Source organism: Hemiscyllium ocellatum, chromosome 6 (assembly GCF_020745735.1).
Source record: "Hemiscyllium ocellatum isolate sHemOce1 chromosome 6, sHemOce1.pat.X.cur, whole genome shotgun sequence".
Classification (NCBI taxonomy): domain Eukaryota; kingdom Metazoa; phylum Chordata; class Chondrichthyes; order Orectolobiformes; family Hemiscylliidae; genus Hemiscyllium; species Hemiscyllium ocellatum.
Window position 1 is genome coordinate 62,548,601 of NC_083406.1, and position 19,881 is coordinate 62,568,481.

General features: G+C 41.0%; 1 protein-coding gene across 1 annotated transcript in view; it reads left to right on the forward strand.

Annotated features, from left to right (window-relative positions):
- Nucleotides 1-1,184: 1,184 nt before the first annotated feature.
- prcp (prolylcarboxypeptidase (angiotensinase C)) overlaps nt 1,185-19,881 on the forward strand; it is a 51,557-nt gene continuing 32,860 nt past the window's right edge. The window contains exons 1-2 of the mRNA XM_060826611.1: nt 1,185-1,371; nt 8,947-9,087. Coding sequence (XP_060682594.1) covers nt 1,222-1,371; nt 8,947-9,087 — 291 coding nt within the window. The 5' untranslated portion in view covers nt 1,185-1,221. The remainder of the gene's footprint in view (nt 1,372-8,946; nt 9,088-19,881) is intronic.

A 19,881-nucleotide genomic window follows, 5' to 3' on the forward strand; every position in this document is an offset into this window, starting at 1 on the left:
AATGGGCGGTGACTGGTAGGTTAGATTGGCCACTGTGGGCCTAGCTGAGATGCTCTGCCAAACGTTCTCTTAGTTTAAGACCAGTCTGATGACTCTTCCCATCTCAGGCCCCACCCCAGTACCGAGGAGAAACTGAGAACTGCAGATGCTGGAGAGTCAGAATTGAAAAGTGTGGTGCTGGAAAAGCACAGCTGGTCAGACAGCATTAGAGGAGGAGGAGAGTCGACGTTTTGAGCATGAGCTCTTCATCAGCTCATAGAGTCATAGAGATGTACAGCATGGAAACTGACCCTTCGGTCCAACCCGTCCATGCCGACCAGATATCCCAACCTAATCTAGTCCCACCTGCCAGTACCCAGCCCATATCCCTCCAAACCCTTCCCATTCATGTGCTGATGTGCACTCTCCTAATGCTGCCTGACCAGCTGTGCTTTGCTAGCACTACACTGTTTGACCCCACGTACAGCCCCGCCCACATTCAGGCCCCTCCCCTTTCAGGCCCCGCCTCTCACCCTCATGCCCCTCCCCCTCACTCCGTTCTGCCCCGCCCACACTCAGGCCCCGCCTCTCACCCTCATACCCCCTCACTCCGTTCTGTCCCGACCACATTCAGGCCCCGCCTCTCACCCTCATGCCCCTCATCCTCACTCCATTCTGTCCCGCCCACACTCAGGCCCCGCCTCTCACCCTCATGCCCCTCCCCCTCACTCGGTTTTGTCCCGCCCACACTCAGGCCCTTCCCCTCAGGCCCCGCCTCTCACCTTCATGCCCCTCCCCCTCACTCTGTTCTGTCCCGCCCACACTCAGGCCCTTCCCCTCAGGCCCCGCCTCTCACCTTCATGCCCCTCCCCCTCACTCGGTTTTGTCCCGCCCACACTCAGGCCCTTCCCCTCAGGCCCCGCCTCTCACCTTCATGCCCCTCCCTCTCACTCTGTTCTGTCCCGCCCACACTCAGGCCCCGCCTCTCACCCTCATGCCCCTCCCCCTCACTCGGTTTTGTCCCGCCCACACTCAGGCCCTTCCCCTCAGGCCCCGCCTCTCACCTTCATGCCCCTCCCCCTCACTCTGTTCTGTCCCGCCCACACTCAGGCCCCGCCTCTCACCTTCATGCCCCTCCCCCTCACTCCGTTCTGTCCCGCCCACACTCAGGCCCCGCCTCTCCCCCTCATGCCCCTCCCCCTCACTCGGTCCTGTCTCATTTCCCTCGATAACTCGGCGCAGATGGCGGTGGATCTGAAATTGTCGTTTACTGTGGTCACCATAGCGACTGCAGTCTTGGTGTCCAGCCCTCAGCCGGCAGCTCTGGCCGTGCCGTCGGACTCTGGGCCCCTGGAACGATTTGATTATGAGACTCGGTATTTCCGGCAGAAGGTTAGTGCGGATTTAACCCAAATGTCCCCAACTTGCTGAGCCTGAGAAGGTGGATGTGCAGCAGCCCCCGACCTGAGATGAACTGGTAATCCCGGTACAGAGCTGGTGTCGGGAAACAAGTGGAACCTGAACTTCTTCATTCCTCACTCCCTAGTTCACTGGATAAGTTGCATATCTGACTATTACCACAGAAACTAGTGCAATCCCGCTATGGCCTTTCAGATTAATAGTCAATGACAGAGTCTGCTTCTTTGTGTTTCGATGGTAACCTCCCTCCAGTTTATATTTAATCTGCAAATGAGCATTGTTCAAAAAAGTTTAATTCAAGCTATTTATAAAGACTGCATGCAGTAATCAAATTATAATTTATCATAACTTCCAGCCTTTATGAAAACTGAACTAAAACAAAAGGGACGTAAAAGGGTGTGAAAGTTGTAATCATAAGGAAACAGATCACGAGATTGATGATTGCTTCTTCCTCTTGTCTCCGAATAGGGTTTCTGCTTCTTCCTTCCTCTTTATAATAGCCACTCTTAGATTTGCGACTTCGAGAGAGATCAAACCTGGTTCTTTATGACCTGTGCCAAGATGTGTAGCATTATATATTAATGCTCCAGCGTGCCACGTTGTAAATTAAGTTTATTAATGAACATAGAGTTTCAACACCACATTAGATTTTGAGAGTCAATGCAAATAGCATGATGTGGTTCATCCTGTAAATTCTCCATCTTAAATCTGGAAGTTATTAGATGTATTCCTAGGTTATGACTTCAGTTTTCAATTTGTGGTTTAGATTTTTTTAAAAATCATGCCACTGCAGCATTTTCTCACAAAAACATGCAGAGGCATAGAAGATAGAACAGAAGTAGGCCTTGTAACTCCTTGAATCTTCTCTGCCATTTCATGGCTGATCACAGCTCAATACCATAATTTTCCCCTCCCTGTCAAAATCCCTTGATCCCTTTTTTCACAAAGAGTTATATACTGTAGTTCTCCTTGAAAATACATAATGTTTTGGCCTTTCTAGTGTTAGTGAGTTCCACAGACTTACCATTCTCTGGGTGGAGAAATTCGTCCTCATATCAGTCCGAAAGGTTTACCCCTTGACTTAAACTATGATGCCTCCTTCTGGGGTACCTCACCACGAGGAACATCCTTCCTACGTCTAACCTGTCTTTGCCAATTTAGAATTTTATGGATTTCTATGAGACCCCTTCCCATTCTTCTAAACTCCAGTGACTATAATTTGCCTTCCTATTTTTGCTATCAAAGTGGATAACATCACATTTATCCACAAATACTGCATCTACCATGCATTTGCCCAGTACTGCCTGTCCAATTCACACTGCAACATCTCCTCATTCTCCTCGTGGCTTGTCCTTCTACCCACCTTTGTGTCATCTGCAAATTTTGCAATATTATATTTAGTTCCCTCATCTAAGTCATTATTACATATTATGAACAGTTGGGGTCCTAGTATCAATCCCTGCGGTACCCCTTAAGCTTCTGCTTGCCATTCAGAAGAAGACCCAATTATTCCGACTCTGTTTTCTATTCATCTCAATACACTGTCCCCAATCACATGCGCTTTAATTTCATATAGAATCATGCAGCTGTACAGCATGGAAACAGACCCTTCAGTCCAACTCACCCATGCCAACCAGAAATTCTAAATTCATCTAGTTCCATTTGCCAGCACTTGGCCCATATCCCTCTAAACCCTTCCTATTCATATACCCAACCAGATGCCTTTTAAATTTTGTAATTGTACCAGACTTCACCACTACCTCTGGCAACTTATTTCATAAATGACAACTGTTTATGTGAAAAGTTGCTCCTTAAGTCCTCTTACCTTAAACCTGTGTCCTCTACCTCTGGACTTCCCCATCCCAGGGAAAAGAGTTTTGTTATTCACCCTACCCATGCCATTCATTATTTTATAAACCTCTGTAAGGTCATCCGACACTCCAGGAATGTGTCTCAGCTCAAACCTAGCCCCAGCACAAACCCTCCAATCCTGGCAACGTGCTTGTAAATCTTTTCTGAACCTTTTCAAGTCTCACTACATACTTCCTATAACAGGGAGATCAGAACTGAATTCCAAAAGTGGCCTAACCAATGTTCTGTACAGCTGTAACATGACCTCCCAACTCCTATACTCAATGCTCTGACCAATAAAGGGAAGCATGCAAAACACCTTCTTCACTATCGTGTCTACATGTAACATCATTTTCAATGAACTATGAACCTGCATTCCAAGGTCTCTTTGTTCAGCAACACTCCCCAGGATCTTACCAGTAAGTATGTAAGTCCTGCCCTGATTTGCATTTCCAAAATGCAGCACCTGACATTTATCTAACGCCATCTACTAATCTTCAGCCCATCTGAAGATCCCTTTGTACTCTGAGGTAATCTTCTTTGAGGTCCACTACACCTCCAATTTTGGTGTCATTTGAAACTTACAAACCATACTCTTTAGATTAGATTAGATTAGATTACTTACAGTGTGGAAACAGGCCCTTCGGCCCAACAAGTCCACACCGACCCGCCGAAGCGCAACCCACCCATACCCCTACATGTACCCCTTACCTAACCTTCTATGTTCACATCCAAATCCCTTATATAATGAAAAGCAGTGGACCCAGCACCGATCCTTGTGGCAAACTGCTGGTCACAAGCCTCCAGTCTTAAAAGCAACTCTCCATCTCCTATCTTCAAGCAACTTTTAGAATAAAATAGAATCCCTGTGGAAACAGGCCATTTGGCCCAACACGCCGCTACTGACACTCCAAAGATCAGCCCACCCAGACCCATCCCCCTGCACTTTCTCTGTAACCCTGTATTTCCCATGGCAAAGTTTGGGTTGGATAGTTGGCAGAGGTGTGGCAAAAGCCCATGCACCTATGCTTTACCACGCACTTCACCTTCAACAACAAAACCTACAGACAAACCATCGGAACACCCATGGGATCTCTGATATCAGAGTTCTTAGCTGAGGCAGTAATGCAGAGATACAAATAAACAGCTCTGCCAGCCATCCCACCCAAACTTTGGGTCTGCTATGTGGATGACATCTTTGTCATCACTACACAAAACAAATTAGAGGAAACCTTCAAGACCATCAATAATACTCTTAATGGCATAAAATTCACTAAAGAGGTGGAAAACAACAATAAACTGCCGTTCCTAGATGTCGCAGTATAGCGAACAGCCAATGGGGAACGTCAAAACAGCATCTACAGGAAAACAACACATATGGACCAAATACTGAACTACAGAAGCAATTATCCCGACATTCACAAATGAAGCTGCATTAGAACATTATTTCAATGAGCTACCACACACTGCAGCACAGAGGGACTACAAAGAGCAGAGGAAAATCACCTATACAGTGTATTCAAAAAGATTGGGTACCCAATGAACCCATTTTTTTAGATTTGATTACCTACAGTGTGGAAACAGGCCCTTCAGCCCAGCAAGTCCACACCAACCCTCCGAAGAGTAACCCACCCAGACCCATTCCCCTACTTACCCCTGACTGATGCACCTAACACAATGGGCAATTTATCATGGCCAATTCACCTGATCTGCACATCTTTGGATTGTGGGAAGAAACGCACGCAGACACAGGGAGAATGTGCAAACTCCACATAGACAGTGGCCTGAGGCAGGAATTGAAGCCAGGTCCTGGCACTGTGAGGCATCAGTGCTAACCACTGAGCCACCGTGTATCCAAACCACCCAAGCAAGCAGACAAAACATGTCCAGAAACCCTAGCCTCTCTCCCCTGCATCAAAGACATCTTGGAAATGACTGCCAGACTACTCAGACCTCTTGGCATCATGGTAGCCGACAAACCCACCAACACACTAAAACACTAGGTAATGAACTATGCAGCCAGTAAACAAAACTAATGTTATTTACAAAATACCTTGTAAGAACTGTAACAAACACTGCATTAGACAAACAGGCAGAAAACTAGCCACCAGGATACATGAACATCAACTAACCACAAAAAGACATAATCTGCTCTCACTGGTATCTTTACATACAGATGAGAAAACACACCACTTTTGACTGGGACAACATATCCATCCAAGGACAAGCCAAACAGAGACACGTGCGAGCATTCCTAGAAGCATGGCATTCCAACTAAAAACTATCAACAAACGCATTGACTTGGATCCCATTTACCAACCCCTGAGAAAAAGAACAGGAAGTTATGTCACCAACCAAGGAAACCTAAACACATAAATAAAAAAGTGGGCCATACCACCAGTGTTTCATCTGGAGGCTCACTGATGTTATCTAGTATGGAAACGAAACCTCTGAAAATGAGCCTTCCAGCTCAGTGAGCAAACCTACATCCAGGACATCAACCTAAGTTACAAGTCTTCTTAAAACTTGCTTACTATTTCCTTCGTACGGGATCCTTTTTTCGGCTTAAGTAAAATTATGCCTCCTGAAAAAAAACCTGAGAAATTTGACAAATTTGATATAGGTGTGAATTGAAGAATCTAAATCTGTTGGTGATTTTGTTAATTAGTGTTCCTTGTCACCTTATTAGTTGTCACCTCAGTCTAAATTATGTATCTTGAAGGATAATGACTGCCACTAACTTTCATACATTACTCAATGAACATGGACAAGTAATGAAAACTGTCAAGATTTTGATCACAATAAATTGTGATAAATCTAGAACAACTGGCATATATATCACAATACAATCAAAGAGTTGAATCTGACAAGTATTGGCATAAGTTTTGCTTTTGAGTTGACGCAAACAACATGACATATTGACATGAAACAAAAGATTTAACTTAAGTGGGTCAGAAGATCTGGCTTTAGCTTGTAGTTTTTTAAAAAGGATTATTTACTTAAAGTTGAAAGCTATAAAATTAGAGGATGGAAGGACAGTCTTATTAAGACTTCTAACCATCCTGAAGGTTTTGTTTGTGGGGTAGTACCAAACCTCTGATCCAATATATCTACACTTTGTCTTCAGGGTAGGATTTTTATGTGCTTTCTACAGAACAATGCTTTTTCAGAGCAATTTTGCACAATTTTTATAAAGTCAGCTGTCCAGTTGTAGGTGATGTCATGGCTTTGCAGGTCAGAATCTCATGATTTCTCTAAAGTCATTGATGTTTCAGTGCTACTGCCTACCCAAAGCAAAAAGCAAAGGCTTTAATATCCAGCTATCTTAACTAGGATTCAAGGCATCATTGTTTTCTCTGACCTCCAATTAGGTTTCTGGAATGTTATCATAATGTTATCTTTTATCAAGCTGCATGATGCTTGAATTTATGCTGAGTTTTTTTTTACCATTTAAGGTCAAGAAGATCGGGCAGAGCATCTCACTATATCACCTCTCAACCACTTCAAACCAGGGCATTGGTATTGCAAGCAGAGTTGGGAATATACTTGTGTAAGCATTATAAAAATAAAACTAGGGAAAATTTTATTTACTATCAATCTAAGTTAGATATTGTTAATTAGCAAAACAAATCTGAAGTATGGATTTCACAAACTACTAAATTAAAAAGAAGTTATACCTCCAAGAAATTAATCAATCCTTTTCCAAACTGCTGGTCATAACTCAGGCAGTCCTATAATATCAACCTATCACTCAAATTAGTAAGATAAGTTTCTCACTTTATGCACATTTTCCCTCACAGTGGTTGTGATATACTCAGCTGGAAGTAGCATTTATGGCATAAAAGACAACAGATTATACAATTGTGAAAGCAAAGCTTTTAATACAGTATCACTGTAAAATACGTGATTTAATATTTGGAGTGTTTGCAGGAACTTTTGCCAAGAAGGCCTACTTTCTGTCTGAGGCCTAAGCTTTACTTGCAATTTAATCCAGGAATTTCCAGCTCTGTTCACCAAGCATGTGTATGTGGGTGGGTGTGAGAGAGGAAGAATTGCGGTAATTTTGATGTTGGGTGACTGTTATCAGTAACCTGATTTTAAAGTAATGGAATTGAGTGAGGTGTATGATGGTCGTCGAGTTGGTGTGAAATTTAAACTTTAAAAAATATATGCATCACTGGCTAGAGCAGCATTTATTGCCTGTCCCTGTTCGCCCTTGAGAAGATGGCAATCTATATGCTGTAGGTAGACCCATAATATCATTAAAGAGGGAATTCCAGTTCTTTGACCCAACTATATTGAAGGAATGACAATATATTTCTGAGTCAGAATGGTGAATGGTTTGGAGGGTAGGCTATAGGTGTATCTGCCTGCCCTTGTCTTTTGAGATGGATGTGGGTGTGGGTCTGGAAGGTACTATAATATAATGAGATTTGGTGAATTTTTGCCTTGCATTTTGCAGCTCGTACACACTTCTTCTGCTACTGAGCACCATTGATGAAGTGAGTAGATGTTTGTGGATGTGGTGCCAATCAATCAGGATATTTTGTCCTGGATGGTTTCAAACCTTTTGAGTGTTATTGGAACCGCACTTATCCAGGCAATTGGGGAGTATTCCATCATACTCCTGACTTTTGCTTTGTAGATGGTGGAGCAGATGTGGGTGAAGAGATAAGTTACTTGCTGCAAATTTCCTAGTTTCTAAACTGCTTTTGCACACACTGTGTTTGTATAGTGAATTCAGTTCAGTTTCTGGTCAATGGCAATTTCCATGATGTTAGTGTAGGCTTCAGTGATGGTAATGCAATTGAACTTCAACATTAGATTGTCTAATGTTGGAGTTGGTCATTGCCTGATGTTTGTGTGGTGCAAATGTTGCTTGCCACTTTTCAGCCCCAGTCTAGATATTACTTTAAAATCTGAGGATTACAAATGGTGCTCAATATTGTGCAATCATTGGCGAACATCCCCAATTCTGTCCTTGTGATGATGGGAAGATTGTTGATAAAGCAGCTGAAGATGATTGGGCCTACCCTGAGGAACCCCTGCAGAGATATCCTGGAGCTAAAATGACGAAACTCAAACAACCACAGCCATCTTCCTTTGTGTCAGGTTGACTCCCTCCAACCAACAGAGAATTTGTACCCTAAATCCCACCGTTTCCAAATTTGCTAGGATCCCTTGATGCCACACTTGATCAAATGGGGTCTTGATGTCAGGCACTGTCACTCTATCCTCATGGTAATGACTAAATAGATGATTAAGTTAAAGTTATACTTAAGAGGGAGGGAAAATGCAATATGGGAGTTGTAGTTTGGTGAGAATGTAATGAAAATTTATATTATGCAGCATTATAACTTATGATCTGTGACTTTCCTTCGTTCTTGTGGCAATCTTATGTTTTTTGTTATAGTTTTCATTGTGCTCCTGTAGAGTCATATGTAATATATGGATTTTATAATTTTGTGACAGCCATATGAGATTTCTTTAGTAAATTTTCTGTTTGCAATGATATGTCAATTAATGTTGCATTTTGGCCTCAAAGAAATCAAAGGAACCAAATCAAAGAAACTGCACTCTAAGTTTTGAAAACGATGGGGAAATGTGCAAACAAATGTTTGATGCTGTTTGTATACTGGATTAGAGTCAGACAAATGAATTCATTCCCATTACATATGAAAATTATGTTTTTCACAGATTGATCACTTTGGATTTGCTGACAATGCTACATTCAACCAAAGATACTTGATAGCATCTAAATATTGGAATCACAATGGTGGTCCCATTCTTTTCTACACAGGAAATGAGGGAGACATCACATGGTTCTGTAACAATACGGTAAGAATAATTTATTTTGTAAATTTTCTTATATTTTGTTGTTCCTCTCCTGAAAAAATTGACTTCCGTTCCAGAATTACAAATGTTTTTCCCAATATCATTTCTCTCTCCCGTATGGCCATTCTTCATTTGTGAGTTTCATGAGTATTATCTTGGAGGTTGGGATGGAGGGGGTCTTCTGTTCTTTCCTGAAATTCACATGCATACTGCCCAGAAGATTTTATTTGTTATTCAAAAATATACCTAATATTCATTATATCTTATACTATGTTATAAAATTGGAACTACTAAAGTGGTAAAGCATTATGTATGGGAAGTGTTAGAGATATAATTTAACTTTTTCAGCATTTATAGTGCACAATCTTATGCAACCTTTCGTTAGCCAGAAGGCCTCCATTTGTACTAATTGCATGGATGTAGTAAAAATTGAAAAATTGTATGATTCCTTTGAAAGATGTGTACCAGCTTTCTCATTCATTGAGCTTAGGGAATCCAGACCCAGAACAGCCACTCCTAGAAATATTTTCTGATCTGAATGACAATACCGTAAATTATTGTTACCATTTTATAACTCGGCTTAAGAGAAAACAGGTTGTGCAATGTTAATTATTTGAATGTAACAAAGTATTTTCTGCAGCTTTTAAGATATGTTAAGTTTAGATCTTTACTTTATAGTGAGTGATTTGCTATCAAACCCTGCCAAACTCTTCTCTTAATAAGGTGAAAATGTGTGGAACATGTTTATGAAGTAACTACTAAATCTGCTGTGAGAAATCATCTGAGAATTTAGTAACGTTTAAAGGCATATTCATTAATATGTGGGATGGGTATTTGTTTTAAATTGTTAGACTTATAGCTGGTGCTTTCTCATTAGAAAAGGGTGACTTATAGTGAGCTTAACCTGAGGGTCACCGAGCCTCAGGCAAAGGGAGAGGTTAAGAACTTCACAGTAACCTCAGCTGGTGCAGGAGTTGGACCTGCACCATAGGCATTACTTTGCATCGCAAACCAGCCGTCCAGCTAGACTACGCTAATCTACCCAATGTGTTACTAACCAGCCAGCTGAAAGGGCCCTCAACTTAATGGTCGTCCTGCTGTAGGAAACTGGAAAGGATGCATAAAAGATTCACAAGAATATCACCGAGACTGGAAAATTTGAGCTACACCGAGAGGCTGGATAAACTGGGACTATTTTTCCTGGAGCATAGGAGATGGAAGGTGACCTTTACAGAATAAAATCATGAGGGGCATAGATAAGCTGAATAGCCAAGGTCTTTTCCTTAGGGTAGGGGAATCAAAAACATAAGTTTAAGATAAGAGGGGAAAGATTTAAAAGGGACCTGAGGGACCACTTTATCACACAGAGGAAAGTGTGTATGTGGAATGAGCTACCAGAGGAAGTAGTACCGACAGCTACAATGACAACATTTAAAGCACATATGGACAGGTACATGGATAGGAAAAGTTTAGAGGCAAATGGGACTAGTTCAGTTTAGGAAACCTGGTCAGCATGGATGAGTTGGCCTTCCCATATGACTCGTGTTGTGGTTTCTCTTTTTATGCTTTGTGTTTTTTTAAAAGTTTCCTGTGATTGTTCTCTTCTGTGTCCTCATCTTGATTATGATCTTTCTTACCATGTTAGTCATCTGGTTTTTTGATTAATCTGCTTTGTACTTTCATTGCTGCTTTTCTTCTGTTTTGTTAGTTTTTATTTTTCTTGCTAATTTTTCAGTGATCAGAAAATTTGCAACTGCATAATGATTTGCATGGAAGACTGTGCACCATTATGGCTGAGCAGAAAAAAGATTAAGTTTCTCTCTAAAGCTACAAATACTTTCCTTCGTCCTTGTAGTCAAACTATTCCAGCAACAGCAGCAACATTCTGCGTGAAATTTCTAAATTGCATTTGTTCCAGATTACCTAGAAAACTCAGAAATTTAAATGGTGGAAGTATGAACTGAATTGTTGCAACAAAATTTTAACAAAAGGAAATCTGAACTATTTCAGCTTAAATCAAAGCCTTTAACAGTGAAGATAATGTTGTTTTATTTATTAGCAAAGTAATGAAGAAGTAATATATAATAATATTGAAGTATAAGTGGAGTCATCTATTTAATCTCCCCACCTGATTTTTATCAGAACTCTTCTGAAATCATGGGGCTTCAAGATTTGGACGGGAGAAAAATTGTGAATGGGCTGACTGGTAGGGGTTGAAAGCCGGGGCATGAGAATTGTATGGGTGGGTTAGGTGGACTGCTCATGGGTGACTGCCTGGTTTTTGGAACTTTTCACACAATGGTTCCAAAACACCACAAAACCACAAATAAAGATTCTCAAATAACAGAGAATTGACTTGTTATAAAATTGACAAGTATAAAATAAATGCAGTTAATTTGTGGACATGCGATCTCTTACCATGTGACAAATATTATATTGTCAAATGTTGTGATCAGAATTGCAAGAGATTGAACCTTTATGAATGCCACCAACCAGAGAATCACAGAAGTGTTACAGGACTAAAGGAGGCCATTCAGCCCATCAACCTGCATTGGCTTTTCCAATGCATATTACGACTAAGTGCCATTCTCCTGCCTTTTCTCCGTACCTTGCACGTAATGTCTTGAATAGAAACAACCTAATGTCCTCCTGAATACCTGAATTGAACCTGCCTCTGCCACAGTTCAAGCAGTGCAATCCAGTCCATAACTTGTTGTGTGAAAACGTTGTATTGCATATAATATTTGCTACATTTGCAAATCACTTGAAATCTGTACCCTCTTTTTCTTTTATGAGCTGGAACTGCTTCTCCCAGCTACTCTATGCAAACTTTCATGATTTCAAAACTTATATTAAATTTCCTGTTAGCTTTCTTCTCTCTGAAGAGAACAATCACATCCTTTTTACTCTATCTTCATAATTGAAGTTTCTCATCCCTGGAACCATTTTTGTAAAATTTCTTTTGTACTGTGCCTAATACATTCACATTCTTCTGAAAATATGGCACCCAGAACTGTACTGGGTCCTCCAGCTGAGGTTTAACAAGTATCTTGTATAATTTCAGCATCCTTTCCTTACCCTTGTATTCTATGGTCCTATTGATAAAGCCCAGACCAGTGTATGCTCTATTTGCTGCTCTCTCCACCTATTCATTCACCTTCCATGAGCAATCCATTTAGATACAAGGCATCTCTTACATTCCTTTAAGAATCATACCCTTCCTTTTAAATTGTCTGTCCATATTCTTTCTTCCAAAATGCATTGCTTCATATTTCTCTGCATAAAACTTCATCTGCTACCCTATAACTAATATTGATGAGTGGTTATTGGCTTTCTTTGCCACCCCAACGTTTCAATCATTAACAACGCAGCACATGGGGATCTTGGGCGAGGCCTGCAGGATTTTAACACCTCCGACCCTCACAGGTATCCTTGCCATACAGCAGCCATGTCTCCTGGGTAGATTGCTAATGTGGTAGAACACAGTATGAGAATGTATTTTCCTCAATTGAAAAGAACCCTGGTTTGGCAATGAACAAGAAACCTGATGACACAAAAATCATATCTTATTGGTTCGACTCTTGATTCAGACACAATCTCAGGTGAGAGGAAAATGGAGGAAATACTATAAGAAATACATTAACTTCTAGGATATTTGGCTTATCTGGTTTTCAAAGACAATTTAAAAATAAAAACTCTTGCTAGTAAAGAAGTTATTCAGTGTCCCAAATTTGCAGTTTCCACTGGATTTCATTCTGGCTGGAATGTAAATTGTCTTCATGTCTTTATCATCTGATAAGGTAACTGTCTGATTATTGCCATGCATCCTTTCACAGGATATCAATAATTTAACCCAAATATAGTGTTTCCAAATTAAACTAGAAATCTTGATACAGATGTTTTAATAATTTCCTTCTTAAAGTGCCTTAAACTCTGCATGATCACGTAGTGCTAATTTCTTTTTCAGAATTCTAATTACCAAATTTGAACCATGTTAGCATAAGTTCTCACAATACACAGATACCCGTAATTACTTATGTGATCGTTAAGCTGTTTTGTTTCTTATTTAATTTCATACTGTAGTTTTAATCTTCTGAATTATGGCTTGTTTGGCCAATTGTATTAATGATTCTAAAATGGCTCTCCTCCGTGTCCAATTATTAGTCTGTAAAAATAATTTGATTTGGAAAAGTAATGGTGATGTCATTACAATGAAGGAAGTTTCTACAAAGCCGCCAATTCTAGATTTAATACTGTATATTGTGTTCTAGTGCAGGAATCAGGACAATACAGTAATCTGTTATGTAGAATAGTGTCAAATAGTTTTCTAGAATTCTGTAAAGCTATATTCACTATTTCGTTACTACTACTTAAGAAAGATCTATCATTCCAAAAGCCTATTGTTCACTCCAGTAACTCAAAGTGATTGCTTGTACTTGTTTGCATTATGGTTTTTGAACAATTTTCCCACAAAGTAAAGGTTATAGATCTGTAGCTTATTGCTTGTTTTTAGCCTATATTTAAAAAGAGGTGATTACCTCGATTGTGCCCTGACCTCAGGTTGAAGGGCCAAACATCCTACTCCTGTTCCTAAGCCCCATATCATTGTGTTCAGAGAGATCTGCAAAATATTGCTGAGAGAATTAAAATGTCCAGTGTTAAATCTGTTACAATGCTGGGGATGAATTTATCAAACCCTGGATTTTATCTACTTGCAACATCGCCAGCATCTTGTCCCTTACAAATTTAAAGATTTCTAGTGAAAACCTGCCCTCAAGCTGATTTCTTATTTTGACTATGTTTCTCCTGTGTCATTTGAGAATATTGTTGAAAGCAATAATTTAATATTTAACAACATCATTGTACTAAAACAGCACATTCCACTTTTTTTCTAATAATCCAAGGTTTCTCCACAGTTTGCTCATGTCTGCCATATTTGAAAGCTGCTACACCATTCAACTGTTATAGTTTGTTTATGTTCTTCCTTCCTTTCTTGTGATTTCTCAGTTTGTCTTTATAGACATCCTAGCTTTAATTTTTTTTCATATTTTATGTATTTGCCATTCTCAGTGCATTCCATAACTTACTTGGTTATTCTTGTTGGTATTACACTTGAATTTTTATTTCATTAATTCCTTAATTGCTTTAGCAGTTTAAAAATAACTCTTTAAAGTGTTTCCAATTTCCTTCCACTGTCTTATTTCCTGTTTTCTCCCATTTTTGTCTCCTTTCATGTGTTTTCTACACCACAGAAATAATAACATAGTCAACAGATACCACACTTTTCCTACTACTTGGCTCATCAGCTCCTTTATCAGAAACTGAACATAGTATTGCACTCTAATGTATACTGTCATTAAAAATTGCAAAGTTTAGTTTTTTCACCTTCATTCATAATTCTATACCGTAGCTTTATCAACAGAAGATAGTCAGCCAGCAGAAACAGAGCCTGAAGAAGCCATTTTACCCATAGACTTTTAAATCTGGTTGACTGTAGTCCCAAAGACTGTGCACCAATAATAAAGATATGCAAAATAAGATGGTATGAATCTTTTTGATGCTTTTGCTTACTCTCTGCAGAAAAGACAGCATTTAAAGTTGTAGATTTTAAGAAACAATCAGCCTGTTTCAAAAGATCACAGACTTGGATCATATAAGCAGGAAAGTTTTACAAGCAATCTTATTCATTATTGCTGATGAAAATAGTACTGTCCTTGCCTCTTTTTCAGGCAATGTGGAACTGTCACCTGTGATTCCACATTGGCAAAAGTTGTTGTGGAGTTTTGAAGGGGCCGTGGTAGATTTTTGCCACCGCAGATGATGAAGTGAAAAAGATATTGAATGCTGAAATATTTTCAAGTCAGGATGTTGAGTGGCTTGGAGGGAATATTGAAGATGGTGGTGTTCTCATATATTTGCTACCCTTGTATTTCTAGATGGAAGTGATTACAGCTTTGGAAGATATTGTGTAATGATCTTTGGTGAATTTCTGCAGTGCATCTTGTAGATAGTACACGCTGTTGTGACTGAGCATCACTGCTGGAGGGGATTGAATGCTTGTGGGTAATATCCCTACCTCTGAACCAGGAGGCCAGGTTTCATATTCCATCTGCTGCTATTCCTCCACTGTTGCTGAGTCAAAATTCTGAAATTCCCTTCCTCACAGCATTTTGGCCCTACCTACAGCACATGGATGACAGCAGTTCAAGAAGGTAGTTCACCATTACCTACTTAAAGGAAACAGTGGCAAGCAATACATGCTGACCAGCCAGCAATGCCCATGCCCCAGGAGTGAATTGAGAAAAATGCTTCTCCACTTTGGCAGTAAAGAATTAGAGGAATTTTTTAAACCTTTTACACTTTATCAAAATCACCACAATTCAATAACAAAGGCACAAACACTTGGTTTATGTGCAAGAGAAGCATAATATGTGAAACAATTATCTTTAGACATACAAAATAAAATATAAACCGGATGACTAGTATTTTGTGTATTGCTTGAGACACCTAGCAACCATGTATGACTCTAGTGAAATTGACCATGTCATAAGGAACCAAACATAAATAATTCAAAACTGTTACTCTGGCCGAGTACACCAAATGGCACTTGTGGAAAAAAAAACTGCTGTCAGAGTTACTGAGTAGCAAGATCACCATTATTTTCAGAGGATAGAGCTGCTGAACTTGAAGCTGCCAAAGTTCAACACTTGTAGAATGTGACACAGGTATTAGTTTTCATTTGGCAACAGACTTACAGATTTGCGTATGATTGAAGTCAACAAGAAACTCAAGCAAGAGTCAGAAGAATCTGCATTGATATGTGGTCAACAAACTACCGCATGCATTGAGAAAGGCGTTTGTCACTGACAATTGATGGTATAGAGAGTGTACTTGATATTAAACACTTTGCTAAACTTAAACTCAATTCACGATGCCATCAAATCAGATTTGCAGAAGCATTGAAGTATCTCCCAATATTTTATACCCATGTTGATGGCTTACAATACAAGAAACTTAACATTTCACAGTGGAGATATTTCAGCACATGATTCAGCCTGCATTTGGACAACTTGAATGCAGACTGAACATCAGTCATGACATTCTCATCTGTAGTTAGTTACCCAGAAAGGGTACTCAATCCAAGCCTGAATGCTTGCTTACAACATCTTGAAATTAAAGGAGTTAAAAAGATTTGAGTTTCATGCTGAATTCAGGGAGGCTACCAGTCTCACCCAATCACATTGCTTCCTGGAAGTACCAAGAGGAGTGATCTGTCAAGCAACCCTGAAGGCTCTGCCAGTCTCAGTAACTCACAGCCAACTTGGTTAGTTGTAATGTTTTGGATGCTATTGGGGGGTAGGACCTACCAGGCGAAAGCTACAGTGGCCATGTGTTTGGCACTGAGCCTGGCTCTGTGGCTCAGAAGGGAAGGGGAGAGAGTAGGAGAAAATAGTGATAGGAGATTCTGTGATCACAAGCGAGACTCTCAGATGGTGTGTGCCTTCTGGGTGCCAGGGTCAGTGGTATCTCAGATTGGGCCTACAGGATTCTTACGGGGGAGGGAGAACAGCCAGAAGTCATGGTGCATATTGGTACCAATGACATAGGTAGGGAAAAGGAGGAGGACCTGAAAAAAGAATATTATGAGTCAGGTTGGAAACTAGAAGGCAGGACAAGCAGAGTAATAATCTCAGGATTGCTACTGGTGCCACATGCCATTGAGGCTAGGAATAGAGAGTAAGTGCAGATGAACACCTGCCTGTAGGTGGTGTTGGAGGGAGGGCTTCAGATATGTGGATCATTGGTAAGACCTACACAAGAAGGACAGGTTGCACCTGAACTGGTGGGGCACCAATATTCTGGGCGGGAGGTTTGCTAATGCTCTTCGGGAAGGTTTAAATCAGATTGGCAAAGGTGTGGGAACCTGAGGCTATAGATCAGACAATGGAGTAGGTAGTGATCAGCCAGATACAGGGTCTGCAGAGAGTCTGTAAGGAGAGATAGGGCAAAGATACAGTCAGTGCGATGGGTTGAAGTTTTTAATGCAAGAAGTATCAGAAATAAGGGTGATGACTGAGAGCATGGATCAGTACTTGTAACAATGATGTTGTGGCCATTACGGAGATGTGAATATCACAGGGGCAGGAATAGTTTCGAAAGGAATAGAGTGGGAGGTAAAAGAAGTGGAAGAGTGGCATTGCTAATCAGGGATATTATCGCAACTGCAGAAAGGCAGATTGTCCAGGAGGGTTGTCTTAGAGTCAGTATGGGTGTAAGTCAGAAACAGGGAAGGAACAGTCCCTTAATTGAGAATTTTCCACAGGCCCCTCAGTAGCAACAGAGACATGGAGGAGCAGATTGGGGAGCAGATTTTGGAAAGGTGCAGAAGTAACAGGGTTGTTGCCATGGGTGACTTTAACTTCCCTAATATTGCTTGGAACCCACTTAGTTCAAATAGCTTGGATGGAACAGTTTTTGTCAGGTGTGTCCAGGAAGGGTTCCTGATGCAATATGTAGTTAGGATGACTCGAGGGGAGGCCACATTGGATTTGGTACTTTGCAATGAACCGTGTCAGGTGCCAGAGCTCACAATGGGAGAGCATTTCAGTGACAGTGATTACAACTCTATGACCTTTACTATACTCATGGAGAAGGATGGGAACAGACAGTATGGGAAAGTATTTAATTGGGGGAGGCGCAATTACAATGCTATTAGGCAGGAACTGGGGCATCTAAACTGGGAACAGATGTTCTAGTGAAATAGACAAAAGTGAGGACTGCAGATGCTGGAAACCAGAGTCTATATTAGAGTGGTGTTGGAAAAGCACAGCATGTCAGGCAGCATCCGAGGACCAGGAAAATTGATGCTTTGGGCAAAAGCCCTTCATCAGGAACGAATATCCTACTCCTCGGATGCTGCCTGACCTGCTGTGCTTTTCCAGCACCGCTCTAATACAGTTCTCAGGGAAATGCACAATAGAATTGTGGAGGTTATTTAAGAAGCACCTGCTGATAGTGCTCGACAGGTTTGTCCCACTGAGGTTGAAAGAACTTTGGGTGACAAGTGATGTGGAACATCTAGTCAAGAGGAAGAAGGAAGTTTATTTAAGGCTGAGATGGCATGGATCAGCCAGGGCTCTAAGGGTTACAAGGTAGCCAGGAATGAACTAAAGAATGGAGTTCGGAGAGCTAGAAGGGGGCATGATGAAGCTTTAGTGGATAGGATTAAGGAAAACCCTAAGACGTTCTACACTTATATGAGGAACAAGAGGAGAGCCAGTGTGAGAGTAAGACTGATCAGGGATAGTGAAGGGAACTTACGCCTGGAGTCAGAGGAAGTAGGGGAGGTTCTTAATGAATACTTTGCTTCAGTATTCACTACTGAGAGGGATCTTGACGTTTCTGAGGACAGCGTGAAACAGACAGATATGCTACAACAGGTTGATGTTAGGAAGGAAGATGTGCTGAAAATTTTGAAAAACAGAAGGATGGATAAATCCCCTTAGCCAGAGGGAATATACATTAGGTTACTACAGGAAGTGAGGGAAGATATTGCTGCGCCTTTGGTGATGATCTTTGTATCCTCACTGTCCACTGGAGTAGTATTAGATGATTGGAGGGTGGCAAATATTATTTCCTTGTTCAAGAAAGGGAATAGGGATAATCCTGGGAACTACAAACCAGTCAGTCTTAAGTCAGTGATGGGCAAAGTATTGGAGAGAATTCTGAGAGACAGGACTTATGATTACTTGGAAAACTATAGTTTGATTAGAGATAGTCAACATGGCTTTGTGAGGGGCAGGTCATGCCTCACAAACCTGATTGAATTGTTTGAGGATGTGACAAAACACATTGATGAAGGTAGAGCAGTGAATGTGATGTACATGGATTTTAGCAAGGCATTTGATAAGGTTCCCCATGGTAGGCTCATTCAGAAAGTAGGAAGGCATGGGATACAAGGAAATCTGGCTGTCTGGATACAGAATTGGCTGACCCATAGAAGACAGAGGGTGGTGGTAGATGCAAAGTATTCAGCCTGAAGCTCGGTGACCAGTGGTGTTCCGCAGGGATCAGTTCTGTGACTCTTTGTGATTTTTATATTGATTGAGGAAGTGGAAGGGTGACACAAAGGTTGGTGGAGTTGTGGATAGCGTGGAGGGCTGTTGTACGTTGCAATGAGATATTGACAGGATGCAGAACTGGGCTGGTAAATGGCAGATGGAGTTTAACCTGGAAAAGGTGAATTGATTCACTTTGGAAGATCAAATTTGAATGCAGAATATAGGGTTAAAGGCAAGATTCTTGGCAGTATGGACGGACAGAGGGTCTTGGGGTTCATGTCCATAGATCCCTCAAAGTTGCCACCCAGGTTAATATGGTTGTTAAGAGGGTGTGTTAGCTTTCATTAATGGGGTTTGCATTTAAGAGCCATTAGGTTATGCTGCAGCTCAATCGAGTCCCGTTTAGCCCACACTTGGAATATTGTGTTGGGTTCTGATTGCCTCATTATAGGAAAGATGCGGAAGCTTTAGAGAGGGTGCAGAGGAGATTTACCAGGATGCTGCCTGGGCTGGAGGGCATGTCTTATGAAGAAAAGTTGAGGGAGCTAGAGCTTTTTTCATTTGAGCGAAGGAGGATGAGAGGTGACTTGATAGAGATATACAAGATGTTGAGAGGCCTAGGTAGAGTGGATAGCCAGAGACCTTCTCTCATGGTGGAAATGTCTATCATGAGGAGGCATAATTTTAAGTTAATTGGAGGAAGGTTTAGGGGAGATGTCAGAGGTAGGTTCTTTAC